This window comes from Erythrolamprus reginae, chromosome 2, assembly GCF_031021105.1.
Source record: "Erythrolamprus reginae isolate rEryReg1 chromosome 2, rEryReg1.hap1, whole genome shotgun sequence".
NCBI lineage: Eukaryota > Metazoa > Chordata > Lepidosauria > Squamata > Dipsadidae > Erythrolamprus > Erythrolamprus reginae.
Window position 1 is genome coordinate 288,161,771 of NC_091951.1, and position 26,459 is coordinate 288,188,229.

The window sequence follows — 26,459 nt, forward strand, 5'->3', positions numbered from 1 at the left end:
CTCACTGCATTCTTGTGTTCTATGTTGCGTGCGTTTACTCTCCTATTAGTTTGTTCAATATATGTGGCTGGGCAGATTGTACATGGTATTTCATAAATTCCTTGGTTTTCTAGCTGTATCGTGTCTTTGGGGTTTCCTAAGATGTTGGCTATTTTTTGGTCAGCAACAAGGCTGTCTTGATATTGTGCTTGTGGAGAATTTTGTTGATTTTATCTGTGGTGCCTTCGATGTAAGGGAGGAGGGCGATGCCATTGTCCTGTTTTGTGTCTTGGTTCTTGGGGGGGGTGTCTCCTTTCGGATTAGGTGAGTGATTGTTTTTCTTTGGAATCTGTTGGAAATGAATATATTTGTGAGACTGTATAATTCAGTGTCCAGGTGGTCTTTGTCGGCTAGGCGTTTGGTTCATCCATAGTGGACAAAGATACAAACAGATAGAAGGAGCCCCCATGGGATCACCCCTCTCACCCATCATCGCAAACCTATACATGGAACATTTCAAAACCAATGCCTTGGATAAATCTGAACATAAACCCAAACTCTGGCATAGATATGTAGATGATACCTTCATAATTTGGCCACATGGGCAAGAAAAACTGGACAACTTCCTCACACATCTCAACAGCCTACACCCCAAAATACAATTCAACGTGGAAATAGAAACCAACAACCAACTTCCCTTTCTGGATGTCCTAATCTACAAAAACCCCAATGGCTCCCTAGGACACACCATCTACCAGAAAAAACACACACACCAGCCACTACTTAAACGCACAATCTCACCACCACCTGCACAGATCAACTCTGTAGCCAAGACCCTAATCTCCAGAACCAAACGCCTAGCCGACAAATTATAAAGCATAATTTGCAGGTTCTGATAATAGTGGCAAATAATCTATGTACAAAAATTGAAAAGCATTGTAGAAGCAATGGAGCATAAGAGGAAGACTGGGAGATGGAGATGGTTTTTTAAATTAAAGGCTTGATTTTGTTTCTGAAAAAAGTACCAATTAATGGTGTATTGTTGTGGATAATTTGTTCCTTGGTTATAAGAGTAGAAATATATGATCAAAGCAAAATATCCTGTTTTTATGTCTGTTGCTCTTTTTTTCAGCCTTCTTTTCTTAGGAATAATATTTGTATTCCCATTTCTTTTATTTTAGCTGTTTCATGCTATGTTTCTTACTAGTTCATTGGTTCTGATTAAACTTTGCATCATTTCATTACATTCAGTTTCCTACCGTTATATCCTATTTTTGCTCTTTTGAGTTGGATCACTATTTTTTAAATGAAAAAATGTATCAAAATTGCACAGATATGGTCCTAACAAGTTTGTGAATTGTCATTAATTTCATATAATTTACCAAATTGATTATGACCTTCTACACCAGGGGTCTGCAATCTTAAACACTCAAAGAACAATTTTGACCCGTTTCCAACAGAAAAACAAAACAAAACACCAGGAGGCACAAAATCCGGGTGGGCGTGGCCAACTCAATGTCACTTACTCCCATCCAGTCACATAATCCCTTAGCTACACCAACCCAGCTAGTCATTAGGGCAAAGAAACGGGAACCATAAAACCCTTCCCTTTCTCTTTGTCTCTCTCGCTCCCTATATACTCTCTCTGTCTCTCTCTCTCCATCTCTATTTTCCCCCTCTTTCCCCCCTTTGTATCTCTCTCTCTCTCTGTGTCTGTCTCTCTCTTCCCCCTCCCCCTCTCTCTGTATCTCTGAACTCTCCCCCTCTCCTCTCTGTCTTTCTCCCAATCCCTCTCTATGTCTCCCCTTTCTCTTTGTATATCTCTCCCATTCTCTCTCCCCCTCTCTCCCCACTCTATGTATCCGTGTCTCCCCCCACTCTGTCTATATCTCTCTCTATCTCTCCCCCTGTCCCTCTCTTATCTTCCCCACTCACTCCTCCTCTATCCCTTGCTCCCCATCTCCCTCTATCCCTCCCCCTCTCCCTCTCTGTATTTCTCTCCCATCCCCTCTGTTATTGCCTCCTTTGCCAATGTTATTGCCAATGTCTTGCGGCGGAAAGCAGGTTGCTTAAGCTGCACCGTGGATGCCAATTAACCTGCATGAAATTAAAGGTGCTACTTAGTTCTTGAAAGGAATTCCTGCTATATTTGCTACCTGCAGAAGTGAGGCACTGGAGAATCAGTCCTGGCCACTTCTCCATTCCCCACAGTCACCCTTACCTTCTCAGGCCAGGTGAGGAGTGATAGGGAGGGTAGGGGTCAGCCAGTGATGGGGTAGGGGTCCCAAAGAATCGCAAATGGCTCTGGAGCCGCAGGTTGCCGACACTCATTCTACACACTTAGACAGGGAAGCTTACAGAATTCTCAAAAAACACACATTAAAAACATGTATAAAAAGACAGCCTTGGACTAAATCGAGCAGAACAATAAATCATGCAATGCAAGAATGGCCCCATATATGCATTAAGAAACACATTAACCCAGGCCTGGGAGCAGAGCCAGATCTTAGGGGCTTTGTGAAATCCAAGGAGATTATTTAAGGGAAGAGAACTCAGTGAGGAATCAACATGGTTTATCTTTAAAATTTTGGTATAGTGGTGTGACAGAAGAATAGAGTATCCTGAAAAAGGACATGGCTGATTAAAATGAGGTCAGGATAGAATTACATTGTAACATTTCCATTTGGAGTCATTGAATGTTAGTTCACAAGTATTTAGAGAGATAATATTTAGATTATGACAATATAGTTATTTGTTGCATAAATGTTTCAGTTGCTGCCATATTTCATCTTCTTACTGTATATAAAAAATAATTGTATGGCAATTATCAAACAGCAGTCATTCATTTAATGAGATCTAATTTTTTGACTCTTTTCCATGCTTAAATAGTTCTCCGCCCCCTTTCTACTTATCTGTTCTTTTGGTACATGAGAATGAATTATTTCAGTAGCTAACCATATGTTGTTTGAGCCTTTAGTTGGGAAAATTGCCTAAATTACTCAAACCAAATAACTTTTAGCTGTTTCTTAAGGAAGTTATAAATGTATTATAAATGTATCTGTTTTGAAACAGTAAAATACAACTATTATGTATGCATCATTTTTAATACTTTGTAGACTATTGGAGCAATTGTGCATAATGCAATGAAGGATTAATTTTGAATATACAGTGATACCTCGTCTTACAAACGCCTTGTCATACAAACTTTTCGAGATACAAACCCGGGGTTTAAGATTTTTTTGCCTCTTCTTACAAACTATTTTCACCTTACAAACCCACCGCCGCCACTGGGATGCCCTGCCTCCGGACTTCCGTGTTTTTGTGATGCTGCAGGGGAATCCCAGCAGCTCAAAAACGGGTGCTTTGCTGGCAACGGAAGTCCGGAGGTGGGGTTTCCCAGTGAGGGGAGCCTCAGTGAAATTGCAGCATCGCAAAAACACAGAGGTCCGGAGGTGGGATTTCGAGGACTTCGGTGTTTTTGCAATCTGCGATTTCACTGATGCTCCCTTCTCTGGGAAACCCCACCTCCGAATTTCCGTTGCCAGCGAAGCACTAGTTTTTGCGATGCTGGGATTCTCCTGCTGGGATTCCCCTGCAGCATCGCAAAAACACAGAAGTCCGGAGGTGGGGTTTCCCATGGAGGGGAGCCTCAGGGGATTCCCAGCAGCATAAAAACGGGCGCTTCGGCTGGCAAAAGAGGTGAATTTTGGGCTTGCACGCATTAATCGCTTTTCCATTGATTCCTATGGGAAACATTGTTTCGTCTTACAAACTTTTCACCTTAAGAACCTCATCCCGGAACCAATTAAGTTTGTAAGACAAGGTATCACTGTATAGGCAAATATTGCCTTTTTTCAAAATCTCTTAGAATGCAACATATGTCTGCTATAAAAATAATACAAATTTATCAAGTTCTGTTATTCAAGTTTAAATAAGCCAACACATACATACTTGGAAAAAAAGGATGCCTATATTTTTAAAATTCCCATAATTACCCAGACCATCTGTGAATGAAAATGTGTTCACCATTTTAACACTGGTTTCTACATATACTTAGGACTTAACAGTCTATGTTTTTAGATGTCTCTATATTCATTAATTTTATTCATTATTGCTTTGGAAAATTTTACTTTAATTATTAATGATTACATTGTGCCAGTAAGAGAAGAAATGTATTTATTATATTTTTATCTATTCAATGCAGGAGTTTTTCAGGCTGAATTGGTGTGTTATAGAAGTATAAATATAAAAATACTAACAAAATAATACAATAAGCAATGAATTATATTTATTTTATTAATAGATAACAAATTAAATAAATGAAACATTAAAATAATGCAATTACACTGATACAAAAACATATGAAATAATATGTATATATAAACATAGCTATCCAAGTATAATATGGACAGTGTAAGTTTTCACTCTCTTTTTACAAGCACTTTTTATAGCTGATATATATATATATAATCTCAAGGTTTTGTAGCCTCAAAACATACGATAGAAAAGTGTTGCCTTTGTTTTTTTTCAACACTGGATGAATTACATTGCTTTTTGTCGTATTCTGATCTTTTCAACACAATCTTTGCCTTAGTTCCCTTACTTTGAGTGTTACTTGTCTCCTCTAACTATCTGGATGTATGCATTTCCCCCTTCTTTTCCCAGACACTGTGGCACTGCAAACAAATGTCATGTCCCCTGAGATGTCTAGATCTGCAAGAGAAGGGAGTGGGTTCTGCTGAATATAAATGCTTGTTTTCTTAGAGGCCAGGTCAAAAATCTTAGGGAATATAGAAAGCATAACAAATGGTGCTTTAATCGTTGTATGGTAGAAATTCTTTCTTTAGACAGATGTGTGAAATCCATTATTACAGAAAATCCTTTCAAGCTGTACTTGGCAAATATAGTTTCTATGTGTTATATTTAAAAAGTGATATATTTGAATATGATTTTCAGTGAAACCGTATTTTGATATTTTAGTATTGAAAACAATATTTTAATGTAGCATAACATTTATTTACTTTTTGCTACAATTAATTGGCTTAAAACTGTCTTCTTCCACTTTTCTTTGATTTCATAGCTAACCTATAAATGAGGTTATTTATTTATTCCTCTATTTGTTTGTTTGTTTGTTTGTTTGTTTGTGTTGAAAGGGACCTTGTAGGTCATCAAGTCCAACCTCCTGCTTAAGCAGGAAATCCTACAGCACCCCAGCCAAATGACAGTCCAATCTCCTCTTGAAAATGTCCAAAGTTGGGGAGTTCACAACCTCCATTGGCAAGCTGTTCCTGTGTGGTTGATTGCTCTGACCATCAGGAAGTTCTTCCTTATTTCTAGGTTGAATCTCTCCTTGGTCAGCTTCCAACCGTTGTTCCTCGTCTGGCCCTCTGGTGCCCTGGAAAACAATGTGACCCCCTCTTCTCTGTGGCAACCCCTCAAGTACCTGTAGACTGCTATCATGTCCCCCCTGGCCCTTCTTTTCTCTAGGCTATCCATGCCCAGTTCCAGCAGTCTCTCTTCATAAGTCTTGGTTTCTAGTCTCCTAATCATTTTGGTTGCTCTTTTCTGCACCTTCTCCAGAGTTTCTATGTCTCTTTTGAAGTGTGGTGACCAGAACTGAATGTAGTACTCTAGATGTGGTCTGACCAGGGCGTTATACAGTGGTATTAATAATAATAATAATAATAATAATAATAATAATAATAATAATAATAATTAGATTTGTATGCCGCTCCTTTCCGAGGACTCAGAATAATTAATGCCTCTCTATTATAAGTAGAATAATAAGTAGTGCCATTTTACCTAAATGTGGTCATTTACCTAAATGTGGTCATTTAAGACATTGCGGTCATGTTTTGGAATAGGTTTTCAATATCTATACCTTCTGATTTCTCCAGCCATCTTATATGACCTTTGTTCTCCCAAAGCTTTAGGCACAATTTATATAACTAAACTTGTCATTAAAACAACTGACTTCAACTCACCCATCCTTCAGGTTCATGAGAGCTGTTGCTGATTATTTTTCCCTTCAGGAAGTTATGCTTAGTATAAATGAAGGGAAAGCCCGGGCAATCCACCAGTTTTCATTTTCCCCTCATTAAAATTGTACGGACGACATCTGCCAGTCATTTTAATGTCATGGGAAGAACCTTAATTTAGGTTTTCTTCAAAAATTCATTTACATTTTCAATTATGTCTTGTCAAGACCTGCTGCAAATGACATTTGTATTAGTTAAGGGCAGGTACAAGGTATCATAGCATATGTTGGACTCATCAATGAAGCTGTGTCATCTAGCGGGATCCAGGAATCATGCCTTTTCTGTTGTAGCACCTTTCCTTTGGAATGGCAACTGGCCAGAGACTTAGATGGCTCTCAATCTGATAATGTTCAGGAATTAAAGATGGGCAAAGAATTTAAGCCTTGTCCCAGGCGTAAAATTGTATGAATTAGCTAACTAATTAATTAATACAGGAACATTTTCCTAATCCATTTTCTTCTAAGCCTTTTCAATTTGGAATAATGATTATTGTGAATATCCAGTATATTAACAGTCCTCAAGTGACTATTTTCATTTTATTATATACATATAATATTTTTATTTGAACCATAGCTGTCTGCGAACATGGATGCCAGAATGGAGGTCGCTGCATCGGGCCCAATCGTTGTGCATGCATATATGGATTCACAGGCCCTCAATGTGAAAGAGGTAAGAACTACAAAATCAAAATAAAATGTAATCAAAATCTGAATGTTTCCCATTAGTGCTAAATAAGAGGGATAGTGGATATCACTTCTGTTTGCAAGCCATTAGAACAGCAGTTTGTAATATGAAGTTGATACTATTCCAGTTTATGAATTTTTTCAAAGAATGAGCAGACAGCAGATACTTGTATTTCTCCTAAGCAAGATAAAATAGAGTTGTACAATAAACTGAGCATTGGGAATGTATCAGTATACAGATAATCCTCAATTTATAATGGTTCATTTAGTGACTGAAAAAAGTGACATGGCCATTTTTCACACTAATGACCATTGCAGGATCCTTGTGGTCAAACTTTGTGCACTTAGTAATTGGTATGTACAGTATTTATGACAGTTGCAGTATCCTGAGGTCATTTGATCACTTTTTGCAAACTTCTGATAAGCAAAGTCAATAGAGAAGCCACTTCATAAACGTGTTACTAACTTAGGTTGTAAAATGGGGCAAAATTGAGTTAATGTTTTGCTTAGCAACAGAAATTGTGGGCTCAGTTGTGGCCCTAAGTTGAGGACCGCTTGTATTAGTAAAGATACAACTGTATTAGAGCTCTTCATGCTTGGTTAGTTTATGGTTCAGGGTATTGTGCCCCATGCAGCAATCCAAGCTAAAGAATTCCTGACAAATGACTACTTATGCTTGAATATACCTTTCAGTGGAGCAAAACTCAGTTTTTGTATAATTGATTCCAATTTCTCTTGCTACCAGAAAATCTTTCACCCTGTTCAAATGGAATCTGCTTTTCTGTAATAGGTTAAGTCTGTTATTTCATATATTATACACCAGGATAATAAAGAAGAGGTCTTAGCTTTTAGTGACATTCCTTGAATATAGTGTATCATGCACCATAAACATTCCTAGTCCATACATTTTTCTTCACAGAATTTAATGTATGGCCTCCTGATGGTTTCTATTCCCATTCTCTGAAATAGTTTAAGTTTGTGTGTATGCTCCTTAATAATATGGTGTTCAAACTGATTTTTTAATGTAGAGTCTTATCAAAGCAGAATAAAGTAGACGCAAATTAGAATTCTTTGAATATAGCCAAAAGCAGCATTTGTCTTTTTTTGCACTGTTGATTTATATTGTTTGTATTGTTTTATAATCAATTATTCTGAGATCTTTTTCAAAATAACTTTTCTAAAGTCAGTTGTTACTTGTTCTGTACTTATTATTTGATTTCAGTTACCTACATGGATAATTTTGTATGTTGACTGCGAAATTTCATTCCACTGTTTTCAGTCTATTTCTATTCAAAATTTGTTATGAATTCTACTTTCTTCTACCATCTTAGTCATCCCTTCTAATATTGTGTTGTATGCAAATTTTGTAACTGTTTTTATCTCATCTAAATATAGGGAATCCTCAACTTACAACCACAATTGAGCCCAAACTTTATGTTGTTAAGTAAAACATTTGTAAAGTGAATTTTGCCTCATTTTACCACCTGTCTTGCCACAGATCTTAATTGAATCACTACAACTGTTAAGTTAATAACATGGTTGATAAGTGAATCTAGCTTCCCCATTGATTTTGCTTGTCAGAAGGTTGCAAAAGGTGATCACGTGAACCTAGGACACTGCAGCCATCAAAAATATGAGTCAATTGACAAGTGTCTGAATTTTGTCCACACAATTGTAGAGATTCAGTGCATTAACAAACAGTTATGATATACTTCTGAAAATATTTTTGAGTGAATTAAACAGTCACTTTTTTGGTCATACTTAATAAGCTTTTCCTTCTTTTTATTGCTTTGTTCTACCCTGCCCCGGAGCTTGTTAAGCCAACAGGAAGCTAAATGAAGTTTTACTGTACTCTAAGCAAAGTTATTTTGGGGGTGTGGGACTTTAGTTCAAGTAGAAAAAAGGAGGCTGCATGGTAATATAGAGGGTTGAGAGATTTGTTAAAGTCAACCATGGCAATGGTTTCCCTTACAGTTGGTCCTTGTCCCATACTCAGTGTTAAAAATCCTACATCATACAGTTTTGACTTAGTCTTCCTGATAAATAATAAAGCACAGAGTCCCCCAAAAACCTATTTTTATTTTAATGGTTGTAAATTATGTTCATTCCCAGCCGTAATGAGTCCCAAACAATGCTAATTAGTCTGACAGAATTCGGAAGAAGGCAGATAAGCACCAACCTTTATGTCTCTTGACATACTGCCAAAGACCTAATTGGCAAGAAGCTTTGCAAGGCCAAACAGATCTCAGAATTACACCGCTCAGAATTGAACCAAGTTGCTTCCTGCAATGAGCACATTCGTTTGCTCTACTTTTATGGGAGGAGCCAATAATTTCCAAGCCTTACTCCCGAGTAGTCCTTTTCTTCTGTAACAGTTCTTGTCTTCTGGCAGTTCTGTGCATGTGTGCATTGGGAACAGGCTCTCCCTGTTCCTCTGCCTCGCTCATGTTACCTCTGGAGGCTCTAGAATCAGCACAAAACTCCCAGATGGCCCGGGCCCCATTTCTGGCACAGAACCTTCTCTAGACTCCAGGCCTGGCCCATGGTCCTCTCCAGCGTCCTTGCTTATACTTGAATATCAAACTTAAAATAAAGGGAACACTTAAAACAACACAATATAACTCCAAGTAAATCAAACTTTTGTGAAATCAAACTGTCCACTTAGAAAGCAACACTAGCCCTGACATGGATAAAAGAATGGCTCACACTAGAAAATCAAAGATTGCTCAATCTAGAAGGGCATGACTTGATGGTTGGTTGGCACGCATTTGTATGGTATGATAAATTAAAAACTCACTCATATTTTAAAAATAATGTTATTAGAAAAGCATTGATAGAAGTGTGGAACGAGATAAAGAAAAATCACTTTTTAGTAATGCCAGAATGGGTTTCACCCTTCGAAGCCATTGTACACCCGAATCTTAAAGGAAAAGGTAAGATTTGGAAATATAGTGATTTGTTAGATAATCAATTAAAATTAAGAACAAAACAAGAGCTATACGAGTTAGGTATAGACTTAGATTGGTGGCATTATATGCAGATTAGTTCTAGATATCAAATAGACGCAAAGACCTATATTTTTAAAAAAGAAAACAATGTACTGAGCAAATTATTATTTCAAAATCAAACAAAGACAATTGGAAATGTTTATAAATATTTATTAAACCATAGAACGATAGGTTGGATATTGAAAGATAATATGATCAGTTGGTGCAAAAATTTTGGTAAAGAGATTAATTTAGAAACTTGGGAAAAGATATGGACGTATAATTGGAAAATAACAAAATCAATTTCTTTTAAAGAAAACCAAATTAAGATGTTTTATAGATGACACCTTCCACCATATAGAATTTCTAAAATGTTTCCATCCGTATCGCCTATTTGTTGGAAATGCAAAAAAGAAGTTGGTACATATTATCATGCATGGTGGGCCTGTTCTGAGACAAAAATATTTTGGAATAAAGTAGAGAATTGGATAAATGAAATAACTAAGGAGAAGATTAAAAAATCTCCTGAATTTTTCCTATTGGGTATTTCAAATATAAAGTATAAAAAAGAAATTTACTATTTGATAATACATATACTGGCGGCGGCACAAATAGTATTTGCACAGAAATGGAAAGAAAAGACGATACCGAAAGATACGGAGGTATTCAAAAAAATTATAGAATGTGCAGAATTAGACATGATGACTAAATGTTTGAATAACCAAACTGAAACAGAATTTTACAAAATATGGGATAAAGTATATGATTGGTGGAATGTTAAAAATAGTACTAAAAATTAAATATGCAAGAATAAATGACTATTTGAAAAACTATATGATAGAATTAAATAGTTTATATGATAACTAATTTAGAAGTGTTTATTTTATTTTTTTGTATTACTAATAATTTGTTTATTGCTCTATATATATATACAAGTGTATTACTTTTTAAAAAAAATATATATATAAAGAAATTTAACCAATAATCTTAATTTTAAAAACATAGAATTAAATTTAATGATAATGTAATTTGCAAGTGTGGCATTTCTGCTTAGATCTGGTAACAGTTAGACTTTTTATATTCTGTATTAGTTAGACTTCTACGATAAGCGGAGCAATGGTAGCTCCTTAAATGTTCAATGTCGTATGTCTTTGTCTGTCTTTTTTGAAAATAATAAAAAATATTTTTTTAAAAAAAGGAAGCAACACTGATTGACAATTTCACATGCTGTTGTGCACATTCAACTTTCTACAGAAAAAGTATTCAATGCGAATATTTCTTTCAATCAGATCTAGGATGTGTTTTCCCTTTATTTTTTTGAGCAGTATATTTTAGATAATACATAACATTTAGTTTTTTGTTTATAATAGTGTTTTATAATTATAAACAGGGTGTCCAGCAAAACCTGGAAAACAGGGAAATTGGAATTATCAGGGAAATCAGCGGTTTGGGAAATATCAGGGAATTATCAGGGAATTAGTGAAAAAAATTGAATAAATCAGGGGGGGAAACAAACTGTATTAAAAATGTTTAAAAGTCGGGGAAAAGTCATGTAAAAAAAAAAAGGATTGCGCTGCCTGGCAGAGTCAAGTAAAAATGAGCATTTCTGTGGCAATAACTTGCTTCCTCAGCTACCGATATTTCTCCACGGCTTAGCCATTTGGTATGACATCATCTACAACCGCGCCTTAACTAGGTACATTTCCTAGGTACATTTTTCTATATAAATACATTGATTATTGAAATGTTGGCTGTGGTTAGCTCTATTCCTGGCATAAAAGACATACATTCTGGGGTTTTTTTAGAATAAAACCTAGAACAAAATTGAAACATTTAAACAAAATTTCATTTAAATCATGAGAAAATGCAAAAGGTAATGGCATTTCCCCCATTTTAATTTGCTTGGGAAAGTGAAGGTTTTAAATGGGTGCCAGAAAGATTGTAATAGAGATGCCAGATATATTTCTGTAGAGAAGACATTCCACAAGTTGGATGTCACCCTCAAAAGCTTTTTCTTTAGTTGTTTCTTGGCTTGTTTTCAGTAAGCCTTTTTTGGCATTTACTTATATTGGCTGCTTGTGATTCATTATAATTCAGCCCAGTTATGTATCTTACTATAAAGAAGCCACCATATATACACTAATAATAATCATTAAAGCTTGTGAAATATTTTTTTATCATTTTGTTTTTCCAATGCTTGAGATCCCATTGCATGTGAACATATATACTCTAGATCTGGGTGTGTGTGTGTTTGTGTATCATGTTTAAGTAAATAATTGGAATTTCTGAATTTAAAATACTACAGATATTCAGTACCCATTATTGACTTTTATGTCCATAACATATATTTTATCAAAGTAAGATATATTTTAACAAAATTAAGGACACTATATTTCATAATAAATATTTAAGAACTATATGAACATAGTTTAATGAGTAAAATAATTGTCCTTACATGACAATGATACAACCTAGAATTTCTAGAAAACTAATGCTTGAAACTTGAAACATTTTTGTTCCTCAAGTTCTATATCTACATTCAAAATTATTATAATTATTTATAATCCTCTAATCTTCCTTATTTACCTCCTATAAAGCCATCCAACTCCTTATGATAAAGGTGAAGATTTGCTGATTCATAATACAGTTGTAGGTGCTTTTATTTTATTTTACTTTACTTTATTGTTTTTTAAAAAAATAGATCTTTTTATTGGCTAAGTGTGATTGCTGTTGTACATAAAAGGAAAAAAAGAAAAAAGGGAAAAATACATTTATCAAGAATCATAAGATACAACATTTAGTGCCCTATAGCGTCATTTTGAGGGTAGAAATTGAAACAATTTATGTCCGGAATGTGAAGGGTCTGTAGATACCTTCTCAGCCCTCTTGACTCATGTAGTATACAGGTCCCCAATGGAAGGCAGGTTGGTAGCAATTGTTTTTTCTGCAGTTCTAATTATCCATTGAAGTCTGTGTCTATCTGTCTTGTTTGGTTGTAAAGCAAAGCCAGACAGTTATAGAGGTGCAGATGACAGACTCAATAATTCCACTGTAGAACTGAATCAACAGCTCTTTGAGAAATTTGAGCTTTCTGAGTTGGGGCAAAAAGAACGTTCTTTGTTGTGCTTTTTTGCTGATATTATTTATGTTAGATGTCCATTTTAAGTCTTGAGATATGATAGAACCTAGAAACTTGAAAGTTTCTACTGTTGATATTGTGTTGTCTAGTATTGTAAGAAGTAGTAGAATAGGAGGGTTTCTCGTAAAATCTACCATTATTTCTATGATTTTTAGTGTGTTTAGTTCCAGATTGTTCCAGTTGCCCCACAAGGCTAGTTGTTCAACTTCCCATCTGTATGCAGAACCCATCCTTTCCCTTAATCAATTTCACATATGGACAAAATATATATTTCTTAAATTCAAAGAATCCAGATATAACCAGCAAAGTAAGTTTTGTGACCAAAAGAAGAGTGCTACCATAAAAGAACTGCTGCATTAAATAAAACACTAACTAGTTAAAAAGTCAGTAATAGTATATCTGGAATAGAGTCTTAATTAGTTTCCAAATATAATGTCCTTACGTATTAGAAGACTGAATACCTGAAGAAGGAAAGAAAGCCTATAGGTGTTTCATGTGATTGACAATCTTCATACATTTATTTTATTTTATATGTTTGTTTGTTTGTTTTGTCAAGTACATATTGGTGGTATACAAAGATATAATAATATGTATATACATGATACTAGTACTGGGAATGGAAGGTACTTTCGTGCACTTAGGCGTGCCCCTTACTGATCGCTTAGGAATCCATAAAGTTCTAATTGGTCCATCCATATTGCCTGGAGAAGGATTTAGGCTATGTGTTCAATCTTGCTATAATTTTATGTTGCATTCACATTTATAAAACTTCAATATCTATTAGTTTTTAAAAATGTATATTTCAATGTAATATTAAAAGTGTTTTTCAAATGAAAATGTAAAGAGAATAATCTTACGAAATCAAAACCACATCCTCAGTTTACTAGGAATTGTGGAACTTTATAAATCTTTATGCTTAGCTAGTCATTCAAAAATAAATGAAGATTATTCAAATGGTATAATTCAGTAAAATAAATAATTACTCAAAAGGGAAATTGAGACTGATAATCTGATAATGTGAACTTCAATTTATTATAAGTCTAATAATGGAAGATATCATCCTGAGAAATATATCCATGTAGGTTTGAATATATATATATAGATATGATCTAATGATGGAGGAGAGTATACTTCAGTTAAGTTATTAATTGAATTAACCCCTTTTTAAAATCAGGAGGTTAGAAGGTTAAAATAATCTTGATTACAATTTCAAAAGAAATTTTCTCTTTTAAATATAGAAGTAAAAATATAATCCTTTATTTGTTAAATTTCTGGTTTTGCAAATATTTGAATAACATTGTGGCTGTAGTGTTTCCCACCCATCCTCACGTGATAACTTTTTGCACATGACAGACCTTTTAACTTCGTATTATTAGATTTGTATTGTACATTGTTTCTATCACTGCTCTGAGCCGCCCCGAGTCTACGGAGCAGGGTGGCATACAAATTTAATAAATAAATAAATTAATTAATAAATAAGGACCTAGGCAAGGGACGGCCTGCGGGCCGCATCTGGGCCGCCTCGCCCGCTATCTGGGACCCGTCCGTGGAGGTTGGGGTCTGCTCCAGTGCAAGGATGAAAGAGCTCACCGCGTCTGCCAGGACTCCTCTTGTTCCTGCTTTCCTGATGAATCATGAGAAAAGCAGGAACCGGAGAAGTCCCAGCAGAGCTCTTTCATCCTCGCACTGGAGTGGACCCTGACCTGCTACTGAGAGCGGCCAAGCACAGAAACCATGCAAATACTCCAGTGCAGGGACTGTATATAAATAGTATATACAGTATTGGGTAGAACTGAGTTATTCCGGTCCTCTAAAACCATCCCAATTTCTAATGCGGCCCCATGGCAAAATTAATTGCCCAGCCCTAGCACATAATAATTTTCAAATACCTTCTTTACCTGGTTTATCTTTAATCCGTTTACATTTGTGTGTTTACATTTGTGTGTGATTTCTGTAAATTGAAATAATAAAAAAGCAACATTCTGACATTTGGCATACTGTCAGTTGTATAATGTCTCTCATAATAGGATATTGTATAGTAGAGATTTTTATTAAATCCTTCTATTTGAAAACATAGATAAGGTACTCTAAGACTAGAATTTCAGTTTTAATATTTTTGGTGGTTATAAACAATATTTTAAAAATCATGCCTTTGGACCTTAGAGACCAGTAGTTTATTGGGACAGGAGCATTAATGGGGAACAGATTATTGCATCGGATAACAGAACTAGATTGAAAAATTCCTCTATGTTTAAACAGATGGGACGGAGGAACACTGCCTGTGCATTAAACTGTTTCCTTTTAATTTCCAGATTATAGAACAGGGCCTTGTTTTATTCAAGTCAACAACCAGATGTGTCAAGGTCAGCTAGCTGGTATTGTTTGCACGAAGACACTTTGTTGTTCAACTATTGGACGTGCATGGGGCCATCCTTGTGAAATGTGCCCTGCTCAACCTCAACCATGTCGTCGTGGTTTCATTCCAAACATCCGCAGTGGAGCATGTCAAGGTGAGCAAAGTACTTTACTAATGTTAAATGTTTCCCTAAAAGAGTAAATTACTCCAGCCAGATGATATTTATTCCTTTTGTATACTGTGTCATGTATATTCAAAATAGCAAATATTTGTGCAAGTATCAAGTGCTTACTATGTTGCATTATGTTACAATGAAATTAATGTCTTTGGGAAAGAATGACATACTACAAAGAAAACGTGAAGCAAAAAGAACTGTACTTTTTGGAAATGCTTCAACTTCTTTGAATTCCTAAAATTTGGAAATTGGAGCAACTATATAGAACTTAAAATAGTTTCTTTTTAATTTAAAGAAGTTTAAAATAGAACATTACTACACATTACCAGATTGCCATATATTAAATAGTTCCTGTTCCCTTAGGAATTAAGGTAGAGGAGCAAATGATACTAAACTAAAAGTTGATTCCTTAGTGCTCCATCATCATTATTATTACAGTGGAACCTCAAGATACGAACCTAATTGGTTCCAGGGGGAGGTTCGTAACACGAAAGGTTCGTAAGACGAAACAATGTTTCCCATAGGAAACAATGTAAAGTCAATTAATCCGTGCAACAACAAAAAAAACCCGCAAAAAACCGCTGCCGCCCGGCTGTCACCTTTTAAAACAGCCCGGGGGCTGTTTTAAAAGGTGACAGCCGGGCAGGGGGGCTTCCCAGCAGCCTCCCGAACCCGGAAGTTCAGCAAAAGTTCGGGGTTCAGGAGGCTCCGGGCCGTATTCGCCTTCCTCCACCACCACCAGCATCCAGCTATTCCTCCGCTTCTCGCTTCTCTACAAAATGACAGCCGGGCGGAGGCTGGCGACGGCGGGGGTGCATGGAAGAGGTCCTCCCATATTCCGCCCCCCTCCAAGCCGCATTCGCCTTCCTCCGCCACTACCAGCATCCAGCTCTTCCTCCGCTTCTCGCTTCTCTACAAAATGACAGCCGGGCGGCGGCCTGGAAGCTGGGAGGGGGGCAGAATATGGGAGGAGAGAGGCAGCCTCCATGCTTTTCTTTCGGCGGAGCGAGAAGCAGAGGAGGAGCTGGATGCTGGTGGTGGCGGAGGAAGGCGAATGCGGCTTGGAAGCTGGGAGGGGGGCAGAATATGGGAGGAGAGAGGCAGCCTCCGTGCTTTTCTTTCGGCGGAGGAGCTAAGTGGCCAAAGACGTTCCGCCCCCCTCCCAGCCTCCAAGCCACATTCGCCTTCCTCCGCCACCACCAGCATCCAGCTCCTCCTCTGCTTCTCGCTCCGCCAAAAGAAAAGCATGGAGGCTGCCTCTCTCCTCCCATATTCTGCCCCCCTCCCAGCTTCCAAGCCGCATTCGCCTTCCTCCACCACCACCAGCATCCAGCTCCCGGCCAAGCAGCCAGGGAAGCTGAGCCGGGCGTGGCAGGGAACGTCGGCACGGGAGGCAGCTTCTGCCGGACACGGGCAATGGGCGGGACAGAGAAGCGGGGAGAATCAGGAGGCTCCTTTGGCAGCTGGGGGCTGCCTGGCTTTGTTGTTTTGGCTGCAGCGGGTGCCAGGCAGCCTCCAGCCGCCAAAGGAACCTCCTGATTCTTTCCGCTTCTCTGTCCCACTAATCGCCCGTATCTAGAAGAAGCTGCCACCCGAGCGCTCTTGCCTGGCGGGAGGCGAAGCATTGGGGTGGGGGGGCTGTCAGGACACCCCCCCCACCCCAGCACTTTGCATCCCGCCGGCAAAGAGCAATCAGGCAGCAGCTTCTGCCGGACACGGGCAATGAGCGGGACAGAGAAGCGGGAAGAATCAGGAGGTTCCTTTGGCGGCTGGAAGCTGCCTGGCACCCGCTGCAGCCAAAACAACAAAGCCAGGCAAGAGCGCTCGGGTGGCAGCTTCTGCCGGACACGGGCAATGGGCGGGACAGAGAAGCGGGAAGAATCAGGAGGTTCCTTTGGCAGCTGGAGGCTGCCTGGCACCCGCTGCAGCCAAAACAACAAAGCCAGGCAGCCCCCAGCTGCCAAAGGAGCCTCCTGATTCTCCCCGCTTCTCTGTCCCGCCCATTGCCCGTGTCCGGCAGAAGCTGCTGCCTGATTGCTCTTCGGCAGCGGGATGCAAAGTGCTGGGGTGGGGGGCTGTCCTGACAGCCCCCCCCACCCCAATGCTTCGCCTCCCGCCGGACAAGAGCGCTCGGGTGGCAGCTTCTTCTAGATACGGGCGATGGATGGGACAGAGGGGTGGGGTTAAGCCCACGTGGCTGGGCTCCGCAACAGAGACCCGGCGGGGAGGAGAGCGGAGCTCACAGGGCTGGGCTCTGCAACAGAGACCGTCGGCCAGCTGGTCGGGCCGGTGAGGAAAGGGTCGGAGCCCACATGGCAGGGCTCCACGGCGGCTGCCTGCTGGGCTGGTAAGAGGGGGAACGGAGCCCACATTGCTGGGCTCCGCAATGGAGACCGCCGGCCTTCCCAGGCTGCTGGGAAGCCGCCTGGCTGTTTTAAAAGGTGACAGCCGGGCTGGGGGACTTCCCAGCAGCCTCCCGAACCCCGAACCCGGAAGTTCGGCAAAAGTTCGGGGTTCGGGAGGCTGCTGAGAAGCTCCCCAGCCCGGCTGTCACCTTTTAAAACAGCTGGGCGGCTTTCCAGGAGCCTTCCGAAGCCGAACGCCAAACCCGAACTTCCGCGTTCGGCGTTCGGAGGCTCCTGGAACGCCGCACGGCTGTTTTAAAAGGTGACAGCCGGGCTGGGGAGCTTCTCAGCAGCCTCCCAAACCCCGAACTTTTGCCGAACTTCTGGGTTCGGGGTTCGGGAGGCTGCTGGGAAGTCCCCCAGCCCGGCTGTCACCTTTTAAAACAGCCGGGGGGCTTCCCAGCAGCCTCCCGAACGCTGGTTCGTAACTCGAAAAACGTTCGTAAGAAGAGGCAAATTTTTTCTGAACCCCGGGTTCGTATCACGAGTTGTTCGTAAGACAAGGGGTTCGTATCTTGAGGTACCACTGTATTTTATATGCTTTAAGAGGGCTAAAAAGTACAAGCCAGATATTGCGAGATGTCCCTGTGAGGGATATTTTTTGCTAAATTTTATTCTAAACATAACAGCAAATACAGGGTAGCAAATGACTGCTTATTTATAAAGTTAGCAAATGCCTACCAACAATGAAAAATGTTGTCATTTCAAGAAAAAGGCAAATCACTAGGATCAGTACTATCAATAGATGTGGATCAGTAGATCCATGATGATGTAGTGCAACGGTCCCCAAACTATGGCCCGCGGGATGGATGCGGCCCGCTGAGGCCGTTTATGTGGCCCGCGGTAGTGTACAAGATTTTACCGATCTATATAATAAGCTCCATTCTTTCTTTATATATTTTTCTATAAACATTTTTATACATTTTTCTATAAACCAAGAAAACCTTGTATAGCCAATCAGATGTTAACAAAAGAAAATTAAAAACAAAACATAAATATATATGAATTTCAGACTCCCCCCCTCTAAATAGTACATTCCCATTTTTTTTTACTTTAAAATAAGGTATGTGCAGTGTGCATAGGGATTTGTTCATAGTTTTTTTTTATAGTCCGGCCCTCCAACAGTCTGAGGGACAGTGAACTGGCCCCCTGTGTAAAAAGTTTGGGGACCCCTGATGTAGTGGTTAGAGTGCAGTATTGTGGGCTGACAGCTGTCTGCAATTTGGCAGTTCAAAACTCACCAGGCTCAAGGTTGATTTATCCTTCTGAGGTGGGTAAAAGGAAGGTCCTGATTGTTGGGGGCAATATTCTGACTCTGTAAACTGCCTAGAGAGTCTGTAAAGCACTGTAAAGCAGTATATAAGTCTGTGCTGTTGCTATTCCTATGCTACAGATGGTATAACTGCTAAGTGTATCATTGATACTATCACAAGATGGCATAATATTTGGCAGATATTTAACTAGCAGTGATAGGAATTAATAGTAGATGAAAATGTATTATTGATATCCCATCTATATTATTTTTCATAAATAACTCAAGAGGGGTGAACAGATCTAACTCCTATTTTCCCCAGAACAACCATGTGAGGTGAGTTGGGCAGAGAAGGAGAGTGACTGGCCCAAAGTCACCCATCTGGCTTTCATTCCTAAGGCAGGATCAGAGCTCAATCTTTCCGTTTGTAGCTTTGCAGGTTCTACCTTAACATTAAACCAAGCTGACTCTTACATAAAATACGGCAATCATATTCTTTTCCTTTAACTTTCCTTTAAAATATTTTAATCTGTTTTTATGATTGTTACTACTGTACAATTTAACACACATGAAGCTCCTAATGAGACAAAGGCCCAATTATTTAAAGCTTACTTAGCATTCTGAATGACTATACAACATTCTTTCATTTTAAAATACTGTATTATCATAATAGTATTGCAAGATTATGACTATTGAACATAAAGACCATGTTCAACAAATTGGGAAAGAGAACTGCAAATGTATTTATATCTACATGAACAAGTCAGAACAAATGGTAAAAAGATTTTAAAGATTTTAAATCTTTACTCATTCCAGCATTTCCAGTTGGCAGTGGAGGTATAGAAGAGAGCAACACAAAAACCCCTTATTTGTGTAATGTAGTTATATGTCTCAAATGCTTCAGGCAGTCAGACCCAAGAAACCTAAACATACATAAACAAGTAAAAGCATTTTTGGAAAATATACACATTACAAACTAAGTGTCCTTAGTTTTGCAATTTTGTTTGCAGTAAGTATATATTTGAGAGAAAACTCACAAGTTTTTAATACATTATTTATCCATAAAATGTTTAATATATTATTTAATACTTTATGTTTAATGAAATGTTTATGGGAATTGGCCATGCAAGTGGTGGGTGAGCATGCAAAGCTTTATTTGTGTATGCGTGGGATTAGGTTGAATGCACAAAATCTTCACTGTCAACTCTGCTGCTTGTCCCTGGAGTCAAAAATGTTTGGGACCACTATGCTAGCTTGTTTATAGGGAACTGTTCTTAGAAACAGAATGAACAAATTTTCAGCACCTATATTTTTTATATTGTCTGAACTGTATTTCTTTCAAATATGGGTTAGTTTGATTAAGTCTTTAAGCTACAACTAGAAGGTTTTTATGAGCTTCTTTGGATAGTTTGATTAGATCTTTCAGTTATAGCTAGAAGCTGTAGCATCATGCTTCATAACAGGGTATCTTTAGAATAATTCTATGCAATTTGAATCCTTAATTAAAATGTGAATTGTTTCCTTTCTCTAAATGTTTTCAGGGATTGTATTCTTTGCTCCTGGCTTGGCTTTCTTTTTCTTTTCTTCCTACCTTTCTTCCTTTTTTTTGGTGGTATTTATCCTGATGTACATTCTTAAATCTCATTTCTTAAAATCTGTAAAAGCCTATGTTGCTGAAATGCTGAATAATGCCATTTATTGTCAGTTATGTCAATTATTCTCCAGAGAGGACGGAGACAACAGTCATCATGGGTTGACCTCATCCGTCAACCAATCAGGACTGAGCCCACACTATAAAAGATTCCGGTCTGTCAATCATTCTGCTTTTTTCCTCAGTCCTCAACAAGGCAGGACGTGTAGTTCAGCCTAACTAACTGCTGCTATCTTCTCGCTCCTTCTCCTTTCTTGCCCATTGTCAGACTTCTGTATTCAGGTAGTTTTTAAAAAAAGAAATCCCTTTTTTTCTTCCTCCCCTTCAGCTGCTACCTCAGGGAAAGGCAATCTGAGGGTGAGGGAAGGCTCGTCCTTCCATGCTCGCCTGGCCTGGGCAAGCCAGCCGCCCGGAAAACTAAAAGCTTTCTGCCGCTTTAATTGCTTTCAAAGAGCCAGGAGCAGCCGGGCAGGGAGGGCTCCTCCTTCCCATGCCTTGAAGTCCTTCCCTGCGAATGGAGTCACTGAAGTGGGAATCCTCCCAATAGCTTTACTTTCGGCTTTTTCTTGCAGCGCCTGGCTTCTACTAATTGCTCCTGTACCGCTTATCAGCTGATCGGCTCTAGACAGAGTACTTTAAGAAAAACTAAATCTATAGAAATTGCATGTGTTGAGCTGATGGAACAGAATGCCCTACTTTGCAGTTGACCATAAAATTGATTTACTAGTACAGTAGTACCTCTAGATACGAGCTGCTCCACATGCGAGTATTCCAAGATACGAGCCACGAGGGGAGAGAAATTTCTTTTCGAGACCCAAGCTCAAATTCGGGATACGAGCCGAGCGTCTACTAGGTGGCGCAAGAATCCTTGCTTCTGGTTATCTCGGAGGGGAAAAGCAAAGTCTAAAGCCATTTGTTCCAGATACGAGTTGTTCCACATACAAGCTCCCTTCTGGAACGAATTAAACTCGTATCTAGAGGTACTACTGTACTCAAATTGTAATTAGTCTGAGATCCAGTTCCAGATAAGCCAAGCCTGTGGATAGTAAAAAAGTATAAAGTAAGAATAAAAATAAAAAATAATAAAAATAAAATTGAATTAAGAAACAAAAAAACTTCACATTTTGTTTGTATTTGGCACTGAACAATCATTAGCCTTCAAAGGTAGGCTAATTGTCATAGAACAGTGATGGCGAGCCTATGGCACAGGTGCCACAGGTGGCATACCGAGCCATATCTGCTGGTGGCACCCAAGCCATTGCCCTAGCTCAGCTCCAGCATGCATGGGTGTGCCAGCCAGCTTATTTTTGGCTCACAGAGAGATTCTGGGAAGGTGTTTTTGGCTTCCAGAGAGCCTCTGGGGGGATGAGGGAGGGAGTTTTTTCCTTGGCCCAGCTCCAGGGAAGCCTTTGCAGCCTGGGGAGGGTGAAACATGAGCCCACTGGGCCCACCAGAAGTTGGGCAATAGGCCGTTTCTGGCCTCCAGAGGACCTCCAGGGGTGTGTGTGAGGAAAGCTGTTTTCATCCTCCCCAGTCATTGAATTATGGATATGGGTACTCCCGCATGCGTGATAGCGTTCGTACATGCTCTTTTGGCACCCAAGAAAAAAAAGGTTCACCATCACTGTCATAGAACAATAATTTGATATCTATCTTACATTAAATAAAAGTTGTTAGAGTGGTATTACCAAGAAGTTCATCTAGTGGAGAAAAAAATCAGAATAGATTAAATAAAAGGAACCATAGAAAGAGATAACTATACAAGGGGAAATGTGATTTTTCATTTACTGTATATTTTCTGATAATGATTTTCTGTCATTATATTTTCTGAATATATCATTGTGTAAGTCTATCTGATATATGCAGATATACTTCAGTCCTAGTATATCTCTTTATATAGTAAGATACTATATTTTCCAACTTCAGGTCATAATATAGGACAACGATTTTTTTAAAAAACCATTCTTGATCTCTTCAATAGATCAGTCTTAACATAATGAAAGTCACTTGCATTTTCTTATTAGAAAAACATTTTTTTATTTTTATAATTTAATTATAGATTGAGAATCATTTACATTTCTTCAGTGCAAAAGTATTTTTATTTCAAGGAGAAAGGAAAACTTATCATATTTTTATTTCCTGTGAGTACAAGGGGTTCTTGCAGATTTTACTGTGCTAATTGTTGCTGACTATATGGGGCGGTGCTCATCTCTGTTTCAAGGCCATAAGTACAAGAATTCCTTTTAATTGCTTAATTACTTAATTTCATTCAACTGTAAACTTCTTGTGAGAGACTCAGACAGAGATTTCTTTGTAAAGTAATTGCCACTAGAGAATTCATATTTTGCTGTTTGCACATTAATTTGCTACTTAAAAACATCTGTAAATTGTTAGTACTAACTAGTGCTTTCCTGACACACTTGGCTAAATTGAACAATAACAGTGGCAGATAAAGAATATACAGTACTTCTACTCAGTAACTGAATGTACTCAGTCCATTGAAGCATGAGTTGAAAATAGAACATAATTTAAGGAATGAAAAAGTTATTGGGAATATTGAAATGGTTACAAAATATGCTTCAGCTAGTATCAAGTTTGGCTGGGTTGTATTTTATAGTATTTTAAATGCAGAAACATCAGCTGCTATCATTTTGTTGTTTAATGCTGTTTCACCATTGATTGCATCACCTGAAATAGAATGAATGTATTTCAATGATTTTCCATCCATTAAAACATTCAGTTTGAAGGGGACAGGAAAATTCTGTTTGTGCATTTACTGTATTCATGTTTGAAACCATAGAAATTTACTCATGATTTTATCTTGTTTCCAGTTTGTTGATACATAGAACAAATGAAAACAATCTGAGGAAATAATGGTTCAAATGGTACTGATGCTAGCACACTGCACTATTATATCAACTTTGACAAGATGCACAATGTATGAAACTGCACTCGTTTTTCAGACACAATAGAGTTAAATATGGCTTTTCATAGGGGCTCAATGATTGTTAATTATTAAATTATCAATGTTGCTCACATTTCTGAAGACCTTGGTAGCAATATTTCCAGATATTTTATGGTAAAGAGACTGTTTATCAAATCATTTCTGTGGCAACTCTTAACTAACTAATTGAAGAGCTTTTGAGCCTTTTCAGATAATTCCGTGGTAGACCACTTCCATATGTAAAATTAACTTCTTAGAAAATATATTAATTTTATTAATCTATTCTGTAGCATATTAAATAGCTTAGACTGTGCACCAAAATGGAAATATATTAAAATGGTAAGAAAACAGGATATGAACATGGCTTTGTCTCAGTTTTAATCTAAAGGATACATTATGGAGGCTAAGGTATTTTAAATAAATTCAGTAAAACATAAATATTTCCTGTAATTATACCAAAAACTAAAGCTTTATATTCATTGCTATGTTAGGTGTTCCAGACTCTTTTTCCCCGCAGTGTACATTCTTTCAGATTGTTGGATCTCTGAAAATATTTCTATATTTTACATAAATTTGTTTACTTTAATATTAAAGCATAGTAACTGAGGGAAAATGAATTGAATCCATCCAAATGTATATTTCAGGATACATGTGCACAGAAATTTAAAACAAATAGCATTTTCTAAAACTAAAAAAAGTTTTTCTAAAATTTATAGTAATGTTAGAATTTGGGCAGCATGGTGGCCTAATGGTAAAGGTGCTTGCCTCCTACTTGGAACTAGGTTAGCAGCAGATGTTCAATCCTAGGGCACAAAGAAAAAATATCTGCTGCAAACTGTATGGTGTCAGGAAAGGCATCCGGCCAGTAAATGTTTAGCTCCATCCAGTTGTCCAGAGTGAACTTACAGGATGATGAATAGGGATAAATTTTCCATTGACCTTTGAAGAAATGTCTGTATGAGTTCTGTATTCTAGTTGTTATCAGCAGAAAAATCCTATATTTAGAATGTCTTGCAGTCAAATAAGACTTATTTTGAAGAACAATTGAAGATAAATTTTTAGAGTTTATTTTACTTAATTTACAGATATAGATGAATGTCAGGCTATCCCTGGGATCTGTCAGGGAGGAACTTGCATCAATACAGTTGGATCATATGAATGCAAATGCCCTGCTGGTCATAAACAGAATGAAGCAACACTAAAGTGTGAAGGTAAGTGAAATAACTTTAAAAATATATATATACACAATAGTTGGTACCTATACTGCCTTTTGAAAGCATAGACAATCCTACAATTTTCATATTTGGAATGATAGCAACTGAGGGATTCTGAATATTAAATAAAAACAATAAGGAACCTTTAAAATATTTTAATGCATATTACACTATTCAAACAAAATATCATTTGCAAATACAAATTTGAAAATTAACATTGACTTAATTGTAGACTGAGGTTAAAAAAAATCATTTTTAAATAGACCTTCCATTTTCAGAGAAGGAGAGAAGGGGGAGAAAAGTCTTCAGTCAATAGATGAATATTTACTTTTTCCTTAACGTAACTGATCTCACTTGCAAGTATCCTGTCTACTCCCTTCCTTTCCTGATATGTGCACAAAGCCAGTTCAAACATTGCAAAGGGGCAAAACCATTGCTAGGCAACATGCCAAGTTTAACATAATGACTTTAACATTAATGATCCATGTTTCTTAACTGGGAGACCTGCAATTTCAGTTATGTTTTAACATGCTTAAAATATTTTTTCCTATAAATAATCTGAATAAGTATTGTTATTAAATTTTACTAACTAAAATTCCATTAAAAAGTTACCATAAGTTAGTTTACCTACAAGTACAAAGTCTATTGTATGTTTGTAATTGTATGCAATTGTATATTAGTTTTCATTTTTATTACTGAAAGCTTTTTATTTAGTTACAAGTTACCATATTTTTCAGAGTATAAGATGCATTAGAGTATAAGACACACCTAGACTTTAGAGGAGGATTCTGAACCAAGTGGTGTAGTAATATATTATTTAATAAAATACCAGTGTAATAGAATACTTTTTACAACCATATATACTAAACCATATTTACAGCCGTGTACACTTTTTACAAACTTCAACCTTGACAGCTTTAAGACTTATGGACTTCAATTCCCAGAATTCCTCCTCCAATCATGCTAGGTCAGGAATGGGAGTTGAAGTCCACATGTTTTAAACTTGCCAAGTTTGAAGACCATTGCAGGGTTGTTTCTTTCCTTTCCCCTTTAAGCCACCTATTTACTCACAGCAACTTTAAAGTTATTGCAATTTGATTTGAGATGAAAAGTGGAGGAAACATTATTCTGGATCACGGCATTTCATTGTTAATGCCAAAAAATATTAAAGAGAAATACTCTTTCTAGATTAAAGACTTCAATAATTGTTGTACAGTTAATGAGGAAAGCACTCCTCCACAAAGAATCCCTTAATTTCAGCTAATCTAAAAATATTGATCATAATCATGGAAGGGTAATCCTTCTTCTGAAATTCAATTTAATATTCACCAGTAATTCTGAATGACTGAGAATCTCCATAGATTTTTACCAGTAATAGCTTCCAAACTTTTGGAATTTTCTTATGAATTGTTAGTACACAGTTCTAAGGGCAACCAAGTTCAGAATGTTGTGTGGCTCCTTTTCTGGTTTGATTAATGCATAGAACTATAACAATAAACTTTTTAAAAGCTTCGAACATGAGATCATACAATTTTAAGTGCTTTATTAATAATACAAATTCTACTAGTAAATAAAATAACATTTATTCATTTGTATGTGTCTACAAAATTGTTCTAGTATATTGCTGGAATTATTT

The 26,459-nt window shown here is 37.7% G+C and overlaps 1 protein-coding gene across 1 annotated transcript in view; it reads left to right on the forward strand.

The window, feature by feature from the left end:
• The window catches only part of FBN2 (fibrillin 2), a 140,151-nt gene that overhangs the window by 10,625 nt on the left and 103,067 nt on the right, over positions 1-26,459 (forward strand). Inside the window, exons 5-7 of the mRNA XM_070742837.1 lie at positions 6,591-6,686; positions 15,139-15,336; positions 24,695-24,820. Of these exons, the coding sequence (XP_070598938.1) occupies positions 6,591-6,686; positions 15,139-15,336; positions 24,695-24,820 (420 nt within the window). The remainder of the gene's footprint in view (positions 1-6,590; positions 6,687-15,138; positions 15,337-24,694; positions 24,821-26,459) is intronic.